This window comes from Acinonyx jubatus, chromosome A2, assembly GCF_027475565.1.
Source record: "Acinonyx jubatus isolate Ajub_Pintada_27869175 chromosome A2, VMU_Ajub_asm_v1.0, whole genome shotgun sequence".
Lineage (NCBI taxonomy): Eukaryota > Metazoa > Chordata > Mammalia > Carnivora > Felidae > Acinonyx > Acinonyx jubatus.
In genome coordinates, this window is record NC_069383.1 from 37,159,369 (window position 1) to 37,173,800 (window position 14,432).

The 14,432-nt window shown below is 35.1% G+C and overlaps 1 protein-coding gene across 1 annotated transcript in view; it reads left to right on the plus strand.

The window, feature by feature from the left end:
• Positions 1-6,329, plus strand: part of BMT2 (base methyltransferase of 25S rRNA 2 homolog) — an 85,351-nt gene extending 79,022 nt beyond the window's left edge. The window contains exon 5 of the mRNA XM_027075307.2: positions 3,090-6,329. Within this exon, the coding sequence (XP_026931108.1) occupies positions 3,090-3,719 (630 nt within the window). The 3' untranslated portion in view covers positions 3,720-6,329. The remainder of the gene's footprint in view (positions 1-3,089) is intronic.
• Positions 6,330-14,432: the final 8,103 nt, after the last annotated feature.

Sequence of the window (14,432 nt, forward strand, 5' to 3'; positions counted from 1 at the left end):
CCTGAGCCAAAGTGGGGTGCTTAACTGACTGAGGCACCCAAGTGCCCCCAAAAACTGTTCATTATTGAGAGAAATTAAAGAAGACCTAAGCAGAGAAATATACCATGTTTATTCATGGAAGAACTCAGTATTGTAAATACGTCAGTTTTCTCAATACCTATTCATAGATTCAGGGCAATCTTGATCAAAATCCTAGCAGGCTTTTTTGTAAAAGTTGAAAAACTTACTCTAAAATTTGTGAGGAAATTCAAAGAACCTAGAATAGCTAAAACAACTTTTTAAAAGGACAGTGTTTGAGAGTAACACTACCTGACTTCAAAATTTTAAAGGTACAGTAATCAAAACACTGCAGTATTGGTGTCGAGAGTATCAATGAAGTATAAGAGAGGGCCCACAAATAAGACCAAATTTATGGACTACTAATTTTCAACCCAGATGGAAAAGATAGCCTTTTCAACAAATGGTTGGAAGAACTGAATATCCATATACAAAAGAAAAAACTTTAGTCCATACTTCACACCATATACAAAAATAAACTCAGATTATGTACTTCAATGTGAAACATACAGCTATAGAAGTTTCAGAAGAAAACATTGAAAAAAAAAACTTCCTAATGTTGGGTCAGGAAAAATTTCTTAGATATGACACCAAAAATAGTCCATTATTAAGGAATAAATTATAAATTGGTCTTCATCACAATGTAAAGTGTTTCCTCTTCAAAGACCTTGTTAAAAGAATAAAAGACAGTCACAATCTGAGAGTATTTTTTTAAATATGAAATTTATAGTCAAATTGGTTTCCATACAACAATCAACAAAACTAAAAGGCAACCAATGGAATGGGAAAAGATATTCGCAAATGACATATCGGACAAAGGGCTAGTATCCAAAATCTATAAAGAGCTCACCAAACTCCACACCTGAAAAACAAATAGTCCAGTGAAGAAATGGGCAGAAGACACGAAGAGACACTTCTCTAAAGAAGACATCCAGATGGCCAACAGGCACATGAGAAGATGCTCAACATCGCTCCTCATCAGGGAAATACAAATCAAAACCACCCTCAGATATCACCTCACGCCAGTCAGAGTGGCTAAAATGAACAAGTCAGGAGACTATAGATGCTGGAGAGGATGTGGAGAAACGGGAACCCTCTTGCACTGTTGGTGGGAATGCAGACTGGTGCAGTCACTGTGGAAAACAGTGTGGAGGTTCATCAAAAAATTAAAAATAGATCTACCCTGTGAACCAACAATAGCACTGCTAGGAATTTACCTGAGAGTATTTTCAAGTCCTACATCTGATTAAGAACTCGTGTCCAGAATAAAGAACTCTCAGAACTAATAAAACAGGTTTGTTTTTTTAAAATGTAAAGCAACCCAATTATTAAGTGAGCAAAAGATTTAAATAAACACTTGACCAAAGAAGATATCCAGATGGCAAATAAGTACATGTAAAGAAGATAAATATCACTACCTATTAAGAAAATGCAAGTTAAAACCACAGTATACCACTACACACCTCTGTTACAATGATTTTAAAGTGTAAAAGGCTAGCTATCCCAGGTGTTGGTGAGTATTTGGAGGAACTGGAATTCCCATACACTCCTGGTGGGAATGAAAAACTGTTTAACTACTTTTGAAAACAGTTTTGGAGTTTCTTTAAAAGTTAAACATACACCTACTAGTATATGATCCAGCCACGCCTTTCCTGGATACTTACTCCAGAGAAATGAAAGCATGTCCATTGAAAGTCAAACAGGAATATTCGTAGCAGCTTAAGTTAGAATAGCCAAAAGTTAGAAATAGCCCAGATGTACATAAACAGTATGTGAACAAACTGTGATATATTCTTAATGCAGTAGCATACCTTACAGCAATTAAAGAACTGTCAATACATGTAAAACAGTGGATGAATCTCAAGAAAATCGTACTAGGTGAAAGAAGCGAGACAAATCAACAATACATTATTGTGTCTTATTCCATTTATATAAAATTCTATGAAATACAAACTATAGTGATAGAAATCACATGAATGATTGCCTAGTGGTGAAGAAGAACAGGAAGGGTACAAGGCAGGGATTATAAAGGCTCATGAGGAAGCTTTCAGGAGGTGTTAGGTCTATTCATTAACTTAATTGTGGAATGGTTTCATGAATGTTTAAATGTCAAAAACTTATCAATGAGTACCTTTTAAATATGCTTGTGCATCAGTTAATACTTGTTTGTACATCAGTTATACTTCAGTAAATAGCAAATCGAAGAAAAACATACATCTTTTTCTGTGTAATAGAACTTTACATCTCACTTTGCCTAATCTGTAGTGCACATACATGACCGGCTTGTCCAGCTACTAGCAAGAATAAGGCACTAAACTATTCTATGAAAAGGGCAACTAATTTTTATCTAATTTTAAATTTTTATTCTGGGTCATTTTCATGGAGTTGTAGTATTCAGCAAATTATGTAGTGCTGTTTATTCCCTTAGTTGTGGTGTTTCCCATGGTCATTGAAGTTAATTTTAATGTGTTGTTTTAAACCAGGTATTAACTTTTTGATAGAATAAATGTAATAATTAAAATTACTTTTAAGATAGCTAATGGTTTCAATGACATGTTTCATTATTTCAAAAGTTTTGGTGTTCTTCTTTTACCAACTTATAATGCCCCTTTCTTTTATTATCCTCTTTGATGTCCTTGATTCATCTTTATTTCATGGTATTTCTTGTTTAAAGTTTTTACATTGACCTGTTTTTTGATAACTGTAAATGTTGAAGTGAATGTAAATATGATTAAGTTTAGATAAATCATTCCTGTAAACTCTTACGCAAATTAAATTTCAAATTGTTCAACAGAAATATTTAGTTTTTTAATGATGAATACAAGTTCTCCAGGCTTGATTACTCTTCAAGATTATTGTGAGTAAAAGTTTAGGTTCAGTGTCTGTACAAGTGGAATAATTTAGAAGGGAAAGGTTCAAAAGTAAAGGTTGGATTATGTAGAAATGCTGTGAAATAGTTCGTTGTAAAATCTGTGTAATAGGATGGAAGTAATTTTCAAATTCTTAATGAGTCCTTTTTTCCCTTTCTGCAGAGTGTATATAAATGTGACTTCCTGAACTTGCAGCTTCAGCAGCCACTCCAGCTTGCACAGGATGCTATAGATGCCTTTTTAAAGCAGCTGAAAAACCCTATTGATTCTCTTCCTGGAGAACTTTTCCATGTGGTTGTTTTCTCTCTCCTTCTTTCTTATTTTCCATCACCTTACCAACGATGGATTTGCTGCAAGAAAGCCCATGAACTGTTAGTGTTAAATGGTTTATTGCTTATCATCACACCTGATTCCTCCCATCAGAACCGTCATGCTATGATGATGAAAAGCTGGAAGATTGCTATAGAGTCCCTGGGCTTTAAACGTTTCAAGTATTCAAAGTTTTCACATATGCATTTGATGGCATTCAGAAAAATCTCCCTAAAGACCACAACTGACTTGGTTAGTAGGAACTACCCAGGAATGTTATATATTCCTCAAGATTTCAACAGTATAGAAGAGGAGGAATATTCTAACCCTTCCTGCTACGTTCGATCAGATATAGAAGATGAACAACTAGCATATGGTTTCACAGAGCTCCCTGATGCTCCATATGACTCAGATTCTGGAGAAAGTCAAGCCAGCTCTATTCCTTTCTATGAGCTAGAAGATCCCATATTACTTTTAAGTTAATATCAAAGTAAAAGGCCCTTTCAGTCCAGACTCCTAAACTAATTGCTTACACTAATCAGAAATACTAACACGAACTCAGTACTTAAAACCTGGTTTGCATAGAAAAAATGCAAAGGTTTACAGAGTTTGCTATTTTTTTCTACTTCTGGATTTTAAAATTTATTCTTATATAGAAAGCTTAAAGTTTCATGCAGAGTGACTCCTGTCATAGCAGAAACCACTGTTACTTTAGCATTTAGCACTAAGATATCATAGAAAGGTACCTTTTTTTCTTTAGTGCTATTGTGAAAAATGAAGCGTAACTTGCTATGTATTTTCCCTTTTTTAATCTTTTCAGTGTTGACTTTAAACCATTGCAATGAGAAAAGATATGTAGAAAGCTGTAGCTTGCACTTTGATGACTCACAAGTTAAATGTGACACAGATAGATTGGCTTAGTTGTTTTGTGATGCACTTACTCTCTTTTCTAGCTAAATTGTTATCTGTTACAGAAAGCCATTTTCTGTTCAGTTTTGTCTGATGACCAGCATTTCTTCAACTTTTTAGAATTCATCTTTTTTTTCTCTCTCTCTTTTGCTCATTTGGCAGCAGACACTTGGGGAAAGATTTCTAATCTTTCTAGTCCCCCAAGTATTTCTAATCCCCCAAGTATTCTAAATCCATTAGTACAAGACAATAAACACCATTGCCAAAGTAGAATGTTCATATCTTTCATATTGATTTAGGCCTTGGTGTTAAGTGTATCTAACTGTGAGAATTCACTCTTTTTTAAATTTAGGTTTCATTTCCAGAATTTTCTATTTAAGCAAGGGACAATACTCAATCCTGACCTGAAACACCTTGGTGAAAGGGTTTGCACTTGTCAGAGTTTATGTTCTGTCTAGACCAGCCATGTTAGGGTCCTCACCTTTCCATTAAGGAGGTGTGCTGCACTACTAGCCTGGAATTACATAGAAAAATTCTACATTAACCCTCTGTTAGTGAGCTCATAACATGGTTTTTGACCTTTCGGTATTCTAATTTCTATCAGAATTCTAGCAGAAAATTTTCTTTGAATACGTAAACCATTAGTTGGCTGTGGGAATTTTCCCTTTCCACAATAAGTGACTTTCTGTGTTTCTGAATCAGAAGCAAGTGATTAAGGAGAAGATTATGTCCAAACAAGACAAGATTAGTTTAAATAGCTGAGAACATTTAGTCCACATTGTCTTGTCAGCCAGCATTTGTCATGTAAACTATCATTTTTAAGAGTGCCACTGTGTGGATTTTTTTTCAAGTGGTTGATACATTAAAATTACCTCATACTGAGGTTTTTGCACTGAAATATCACAGTTTCAGAATTCATGGTTAATGTTGTGTGTGTGTGTGTGTATGTGTGTGTGTGTGTGTGTGTGTGTGTGTGTTTTTAAAGGAAACTTGCATTTTCAATAGTTGATCCTAAATTTCATAAACTGCACTTCTTTGGTAAAACTGACGTTTTGTGCTTATTGTGAGTTGCCGTAGTTAACTTTTAATGTCAAACTTTATTTAGAAATACAAAATTTACCCTTTAAGATATAAATGATTGCGTATATATGCCCAATATTTCAAATTAAATTTCACATTCTAAATTAATGAAAGTTACAGGATTGTAATTAACCTACAAAGGTCAGTTGACTAAATGTAATATCGATTACTCAAATATGCGAGAAATAACATGAAATGTTTCATTTACTCTCAATAGCTTAAGAGTCAATAATTAGGATTGAATTTTCTTTCCAATTAAGCACTATGAGTCATATCTTGTAGCTCCCACAAAAGAAGGAAAAAAAAAAACAGCGTTAAGGTAACACAAAACTGTGTTTTGGTAGTACCTCTTTTACCATACTGCCCATTTCCTTTGGTTTGGCTAAATACTATGGTAAGGGCAAAGAAAACAATGTATCTCATTAAAGTGCTTTGAAAGTAAATGACAACATTGGTTTTGAGAGGCTGGTGTAAGTATGACCTTGGAGTCAGCCTTTGTGTTACAGCTAAAATGTTGGTGCTATAAATTCCTCTGATTGTTTACAGATGTTGATTCTGCTTATGCTCCAAAGTGTGCATGATGTATTTTAAGTAGTACTTTAAAGAAAAGTCTGTTTATAAAACCTACTCCCACTTAGTATAAATTTGTTTGGATTTATAAATATCATTTGTTACTGTAAATTCAGCTTCAAATTAGGTTGGTACAGAATTTAAACTAATACATTTTCCACCAAAGCCAATTAACGTTTAAGTGTTAAAATATAAGCAGTCCTGCGGCTTGCTGCCAGATTGTATATGTAATGACAGGAGACGTTAACAGAGCCTTCTAATACTGTATTGGTACTCCCAAGAATGATTTCATTTGGATACAAGTTTTAAGGGGTCTCCTGTCTCACAACAGGAGTCTCCAAAAGAATTTGGAGTTTCAACAATAAATGATCATTTGGTTAGATTCTTCAGGATCATGACTAGATCAAAAGTGGTTTATATCATAGTTGCCAAACAGTGGGAGGTGGCATACCTGAAAAATGTATGTTTGTGTTTGTTGTATTTTTTCACTTTTTGTGAACAAAGCACATTTATTAAAAATTTTAAATTTTCTAATATTCATTGTGTACTGCTTGTAACCGGAAAATTTTGTGGTCTTTGACCCATCTTACTAAATGATTTTGGAATTGGGATGCAGTTTAGAATCTGAATCACATCTGCAATTTTCCAGCTGCATTCATCTACCCAAATTTCTTAATTCCATAAAAGATCCAGAAAGTCAATTGACTACCAGATTGATAAGCAGCATGACAATACATGACAAACAAGTATTAACAAGCATAAATTCTAGTTCATTTTATGTCTACTTTCCTTGAAAATTAATGATTATATGAGAAAGAAGTGTATTAGTTATTTTAGTGCAGCAAATGGCTTTCTCATGAGATCAAACAGTTCTTTATGGAACAAATGTTTGAAGTCTACTACACAGTATGCTGAGGAAACATCAGGATTGGGTTGGTCACAGTCCCCTGTTTCTGTGGAATTTATGATCTAATGGAGAAGAAAAGCATTCTACATGGGGTTAATACCTCCATCTAGGAATGATTGCCTACTGATAGATCTTTGACCCTGCTCAAGTCCCTTAATTTGTTTACCAAAAATGGGACAAAATACAAGAAAGTTTTAAACACAACTGTATAACACGTTACAAACACAATGCAGATAAGAGGGCTATATTGTTCATCTCTCTAGAAAAGTGCAAGCTACAAACCAATTTTCTGATGGTAAAAGGCAGGTAAAAAAAAGGGGGGGGGTGAATCTAGCTTTTACTTCATTTCCCCACATTTTTCTGAGCACAGTGCTACAACGGTATTCCTCTTCAAGGGCCCACACACTAACATTTGGTTCCTTTTAGGTGTTAGAAATTGTTAGATGATAGCAAAGGTGGAGACAAAATTTTCTTACTAGTCCAAAACACAATGTTTTTACAAAGAATGTTCATATTATGAAAATTTGATATTTAACTTCAGTAACCTCCATGATGGTTCACAATAAAAATTTCATATCCACAATCCACTACCAATGAAAAGTTCCCCAAGATTATTAGTGGTGGCCTATGTTACACAATACTCCATAAAAAAGCTACAATAGCTAACAATTTCATTAAGGAATTCTAAATATTATAGAAGGAAGGAAATATTGGGTTTTCTAAGTCCTATTTTTCTTATTGGAGGAATTCATAGCTACATAATTGAGGACTTTATCCTAAACTTTGATTCGAATGTTTTATCCTAAATTTAACAATGAGTTCAGTAGTTTTATATGCATTTTTTCAACTAGAAATCTATTTACATCTGGCACTGTTGAGTGGTAACTTTTGGTCAACATCAGCAGTGTTCGACTTACTTTGTATTTCCGTAACACTTGTTCAATGAATAGAAAGCTATTCTGCTTTTTCCAATATAAAACATTGGTTATTAATGTCACTGATGTTTATAGTAATCAGAAACATTGACAACTATTTTGTCATAGATTTTAACTATTTCTAAGATTGGATCCTTTGGTAGTACCAAGATCATACATATTTGTTTCCTAAATTAAAGTAAAATCCAAAGAATTCGGTCATAGATACTGGCTGCAGATTTGTTTCTTGAATTTGTTATAAATAATTAGAGGGCTATAAAACAAACTTGTTACTATTACTAGATTAGAATGCCCATGTAAACCATAAAAAATGGTACTGAGCCTTGCTCAAAAGACAATGCCAATAGTATTTCCTAAACCCAGGCCTATATGCAGCTCTTTAGGGAAAAAAGCCAGGCGAATATACTTGCATTCTTTAATTGTGTATAGGTCTGAACTACTGAAGGCAGTCACAAACAAGTAAATCCTTTAGTAGTGCCTAATATTCTATAGTTCTCTCAGCTGGTGTGGAGAGATCAGGTATCTAGAAGACTAAAATGATTTGTGGACACATTTTTTATAAAGCTATTGCAGAATCCACATTTAAGTCCTTTATATTTGTTCCCTACACCTACATCTACGAATCCTTTCTACAGCTAATGCTACACTTTAGCTACGCCTGTTGTACCCAGGAAGAAGGATACAAACATGGCCAAGGCCAGTATTTAGTTCTTCAAACTCCTGTAACACATGACTGGATGACAGAGTCTACAGAGACAGGTTAAATGTAAAAAATAAAGTCAGCAAAAAGGACCAGTCTCCCAACTGCCATAGGCCTTTTCATTAGGAATCCAAGAATTAATGTGTCAAAGGCAAGGATGGATGAACCATTCCCTGGAAATAAGGTAGATGGATGATTTCTGGGAAGAGGAGAGGTAGGCAGACCAAATTCCTGGAGCCTTCCTGCAAGAAAAAAGATGCTTAAGGAAACAGACCTGAGACAAAAGAGGGGCTCTGTATGGCTTGGCTATAAAAACGGACCCTTATGTTTTCTAAACTCACTGAAGCATTAGCACAGATTAACATTCCAAAGAGATTACTGTGGAAACAATAAGGACCTGGGAATTTCAGAGTAAGAAGAAAACATTTCGACAGGAAAGGTGATCTTTTGGAGCTTGTCTAACCACAAGTATTACCAAGACAGGGGACCCTGGTGGCCTGGAGAATGGTTCCAGCTGGAATGAGCAGCTATGGAATGGGAGTTAGGAGGTGATAAATCATCTCTTTGCTAGTGACTGGACACACAAAAACTGCTAACATCAATTTTATACTTCAAAAAGTCAAAAGATATTTTTTAATGAAATGAACAAATGTTTTTCTCCCTAAAAGTTCTCAAGTGTAAAAAAGGAACATTTTAACATCACTCGTGTAGAGATAGTATTATGAACAAATATAGGTGGATGATAATAACTTCTATAATTTCACTTCCCAAAGAACGTGAAATTTAGAAGAGAGCGAGCTCAGATCTTGTAAAAGCTCATTTCAGATTGTATACGGTATTACTTAGGAAATAGAGTTGTTTTTGAGTAATGAATTTTCACTGATCAACTGGACCTTATGGTCCCTTTTACTAACTATGAGGATTATTTGTGAAATAGCTAGTTCAAGTTAGCGATACAGTTTGTAGCAGTGATTAAAAGGCAAGTTTTTTTTTTACCATTCACTCAAATACAGATTCATTAGTTGAGGCCTAATTACTGCACTATTACACTGGACTAGGTACTGTAAGGAATAGATGCCTGTTGTGCTCTTCAGGGCTGACAGTGTAACTTAAAAAAAAAAAAAAAAGGTAAGTGCATTAGCTTTAATAGGAGGCAACAAAAAATTGCACAATAGCATACTGCATGGCAGCATCTGGTGGTACCTATCAATGAAACCTGTTCACATGACCTTTTGGCACAATGTTCATAACCAATCTAGATGCAATTTACTCAAATATGGCTATCCCTCATCATGCAAGTGCCAAATGGCAATAATGTTGCCCCTTCCCGCCACTCCAAGTCAGCTTCCAACATTGCTCTCCTTAACCTTCTATAATAAAGCCCCAGGGGAAGAGGGGTTGGGGTTTGGAGAACAATCCTGTACCCATCCTTGCACCAGCTAGTCCCTCTACCTGGAATTTCTTCCTTTTATATTGGATTTGTAGGACTAGTTCATTTTTGTTATTAAGATCTTGGCTTACATGTCACCTCCTCAAGGTGTCCTTCCCAGTCCACATAATCAAGTAGTCTCTTCACATCACTGTAAAGCCTCTGCATAACTAATTATCTGAAGGTTATCTTTTTCCTTGTCTGTATATATGGGCAAGTCCCTCATCTATATCTTCAGCCTAGCAAAGTGCCTTGCAACAAAGCAGGTGATCAATAAATACTTGTAAACGAATTCATCTTACCTTATAAAATGCAACGGAGAGGACAGGGGACCATGGCTGATGGTTAGTTCATGAAGCTTATGGGGAGATTTGTTTCGGTTATTTTATTAATGTATTCTCAAAATCAGGATGTAGGTCAATTTATACTTTAGAGAAGTCTGAATTGGCTTATATTAAATATTACTTACATCAATATGTAGTGATTTGGAGCCATATAATTTTTCTCCCCTCTACTTACTCCTATCCATTTAAATTTGTTCTATCTTAACCTCAGATACTACTTTCTTACCATGCCCCTGACAGTGCTATCCAATCCCTACCTCCCTCTCATTGCCAATGAAAGAATTTAAGTTTGTAGACAATCATTAGCTACTACATCTAAGGAAGACTGAACTTATTGACCTCTTTGGTTCCCCAAGAAATGTAGCACTCCAGCAGTTTCTTAATTCATGTAAGGGAAACATTATTCCAACTACTTTCCAGATAGGTTCCTACCAGTAACTACTATGAGATTTTGGGCAAATTTTTCCCAGGACCTGTTTCTTAATCTACAAAATTCATTTGCAGGGTTACTCATAGATTTCTAAAGTATCTGTAAAACAAATAACACAATCTTGTCACATAGGATAATACAACATGTAGTTTCTATTATTTTTTTTTAGCAAACAGCCATCAATAACCCTGTTTCTATTTTCTTCGTCCTGACTATACTGTGCTTTCCATGCACACTGACCATTTCATCTCCACCATCACCACCAACTGAAAATCCGTGCTATCTACTCCTTCAGCTCATACTAAGTTAAATAGTGTTCAATTTTCTCATCTTTGATTTTCTCCCAAACGAATTCCCAGGAAAGGACACAAAAGGTACCCAAACCATTACAACCTACCCTGCAAGATTTCATTGGAAACTACAAAAGAAATCTCAACACAAGATTGTCTTGTCTCTCCAAAAGATGAATACAAATGGGTAACCACTGCTTCAGTATGTTTGATTCAGCTATCTTATTAATCATGAAAGAGTTTCCATGAAGGACAACAGTTAATATGAAGTCGTTATTGGTTCACAACCCTCTTGAAAGCTTTCTGGATGTAATCTGAAACAGGCCCTGGATGTGAAGGGCGGGGAGAGACCAGAGAAAGAGGCCACTCCAGCCTGGTAGGTGGCAGTTTTAATAAGCAAAGAGAGCTTCTATATAAGGTTTGTCGTGGGCAGCAGAAAGACAAATGGATCCCTGCACTGGCTCATTACATCTTCAAAGCTTATAAAAGGCCTTAACTGGGTTCAGTCATGTGTATTATTCAGGTGTTCTCAATACCACATCCTTATGTCAAGGCTATGTCCTTGCAGCAGCCTCTGGGAGCGGGAAAGGCAAGCAGAACCCACATTCCAAGGACAGGGGAATGTGGGAAGAGTCTCTGATCACCCAGACCCTGTTCATGGGTCAACTGGCAGTCGTATTTTTTTGATGACCTTCTCCAACAGGAATATAACCCATTTTACTTAAGCGTAGGAAGAGATTAGGATTGTTTCATCAAGTGGGAAGAAAACCCTTGAAACATAGTACAGTTTCTCAAATTCTGACTTCTCTAGCTCCACAAAAGCACACCTCCTATTGCTTCTATCACATTCCAAGTTATGAATATAAGCTCTTCCATGGGAATACTTGTCTGAATCCATCCACTAAAGTTTGACATTACAAAGGCCTTGAACAAAAGAACAGATTGGAGACTTGACAATAATAGTCTAGAAAACTATAACAATAGCAACAGAAAAGACACATTTTTTAAAAAGTACCATTATTCTAAATAAAGTCCTTTCAATAGTCATGATAATAAGCATCATTTATTAAGCAACTATCATGTATAGCCTGAGTTGCCTAATCAATGTGGATGTCTGAAGCAGTATATGTTTTTGAAGCTAGTTCCACAAAAGCTGGTCACAAAGTTGAATAAAATATGCTTATGTTAAGTGTTTGCATTACACTGTTGTAGGTATTCTTTTATGTATTGAGTTCTGATCCCCAGCTAAATCAGATCATGCCTTCAGGAGGCTTCCATCTAGTAAGAAAAACAAAACAGATACACGAAAATTGTAATGGTAAAAAAAGGGATGTCACAAAGAAATTGAAAAGGGAGTCAAATAATTTCTCCTTTAAGAAGGCACGAGAACCAGAGTATTACAGGTGAGTTTTATCAACTTCTGGGAGAAGGTTTTTTTCTACAATTTATTCCAAAGCATTGAAAAAAGAATTAAAAAGAAAAAGGGAACTTCGAGCTAGAATTGATTCAAACTTGGAAAGCACACAAAATCACAAGTTATACTAATTTTCTATTGGTGCTATAACAAATTGTCACAAATTTACTGGTTTTAAAAAATAAAACATTATCTTACAGTTTTGTAGGCCAGAAGTCTAACATGGATCTCACCGGGCTCAAGTCAAGGTGTTGTATTCCCTCTGGAGGCTTGAAGGAAAATTCCATTTCCTTGCCTTTTCCAGCAAAAGACTACCTGAATTCCTTGACTCATAGCTCCCTTCTTCCATCTTTAGAACCAACTCAAGTCTTGCTCATAGCATAGCTCTGAATCTCCTTCAAGAGTGAGTCTCCCTCCTCTGTCTCTCCAACTGCAGCTGGAAAAGTTTTTCCCCTTTTTAAGGACTCGTGATCAGAATGGGCCAATGAGAATAACCCAGGATTATCACCCTAACAGAAGGTCTTTAACTTAAAGCACATGTGCAAACTCCTTTTACCAAGTGAGGTTGTCTAGTCACAGGATTCATGAATCAGGAAATCTTTGGAAAGCCAGTATTCTGCCAACCTCACAGGCCATTTCAGCTATAACTATTAATGCAAAACTAGTAAATAAAATACTGAGGGAAAGAACAACTAAAAATCATATATTGACGCAATACAGTAATACCAAAAAGAGTTATTTTTCTTCCAAGGATGAATTCAGGCAAGTAATAATGTAAGTCACTCTATTCACCAATTAAAGAGAAAAACCAATGATTATCTGGATGCTAAGAAAAGCATTTCTTTTATTTTTCTATTATTATCTTTTTAATGTTTATTTATTTTTGAGAGAGAGACAGAGCATGAGCAGGGAAGGGGCAGAGAGAGAAAGCACAAGACACAGAATCCATAACAGGCTCCAGGCCCTGAGCTGTCAGCAAAGAGCCAGACACGGGGCTGGAACCCATGAACCATGAGATCATGACCTGAGCCGAAGTCAGGTGCTCAACCGACTGAGCCACCCAGGTGCCTCAAGAAAAGCGTTTATTAAATCCAACACCCATTCATAAATAAACTCTTAGATTAATAGTTGAAAGAAAGCCTTCTTAACATGACAAAAGAATCTACCAGAAACCTATAGAAAACTTCATAATGAAAAAACACTAGAAGCCTTTCATTAAAGGCAAAAGAATAACAATGATGCATAGTTGCAATATGACTATTTGATGTACAGACGTAACATAGTAAAATGAGATAAATAAGTGAGGTCTAATACTGGGGAGGAAGAGATAAAACCCATTGTCTATACATATCATTGACTAAAATGTGTAAGAGAAATGACAAAACTACTAGAAAGTTTGGCAGGTTAGCTTTCCTATACATGATCAAAAAACCAATTAGCTATTACCATGGAAAAAATATCCCATTCAGTGTTGCAAAAATAAGCAACAACACAAAAAACTAGGAAAAATACTTAGCAATAAACTAAATATTTAAAATATATATATTGAGACCTACACAAAGAAAAGACTAAAACTTTACCAAAGAACATAAGACTAACTAGCTACAGACACTGCCAGATTCCTGATGGGAAGACTAAATATCAGAGATAAGTCTGTGATTTGGGGAGACATCAAGATTTAGAAAATGTAACCAAAATCCAAATAAGATTTTTGTATTGATTTGATAAGCTGATTAAAATTTCATAAGAAAAACGGGCAAGAAAATTTTAGAAAAAGAATAGAGAAGATATTGATATAAAAACATACAAGAAATAATAATATAAATAATATGGCATAGATGCAAAAAAGATTAATAGAGCAGAATATAAAGTCCAGAAACTCTCCAGTGTACATACAGGTATTCAGTACAGAACAAAAGTGACATTTCAAATCAGCAGAGAAACAATGGACAAGTCGATTGTGCTGGTAATAGACAATTCGATAAATGATAATATGAACAAAACAGAGGAACAGTTAACATAAGGGAAAAAATAAAATGACAAGGGGCTCAACTTACTAGTAATGAGTAAAAAGAACAAATTAAAATAATAAGTACTATTTTTCATCCATCAGCTTAAGACAAGTAAAGAATGATAATATAAACTATTGATATGGGTATGGCTATAGGAATATTCTCTTTCACTACTG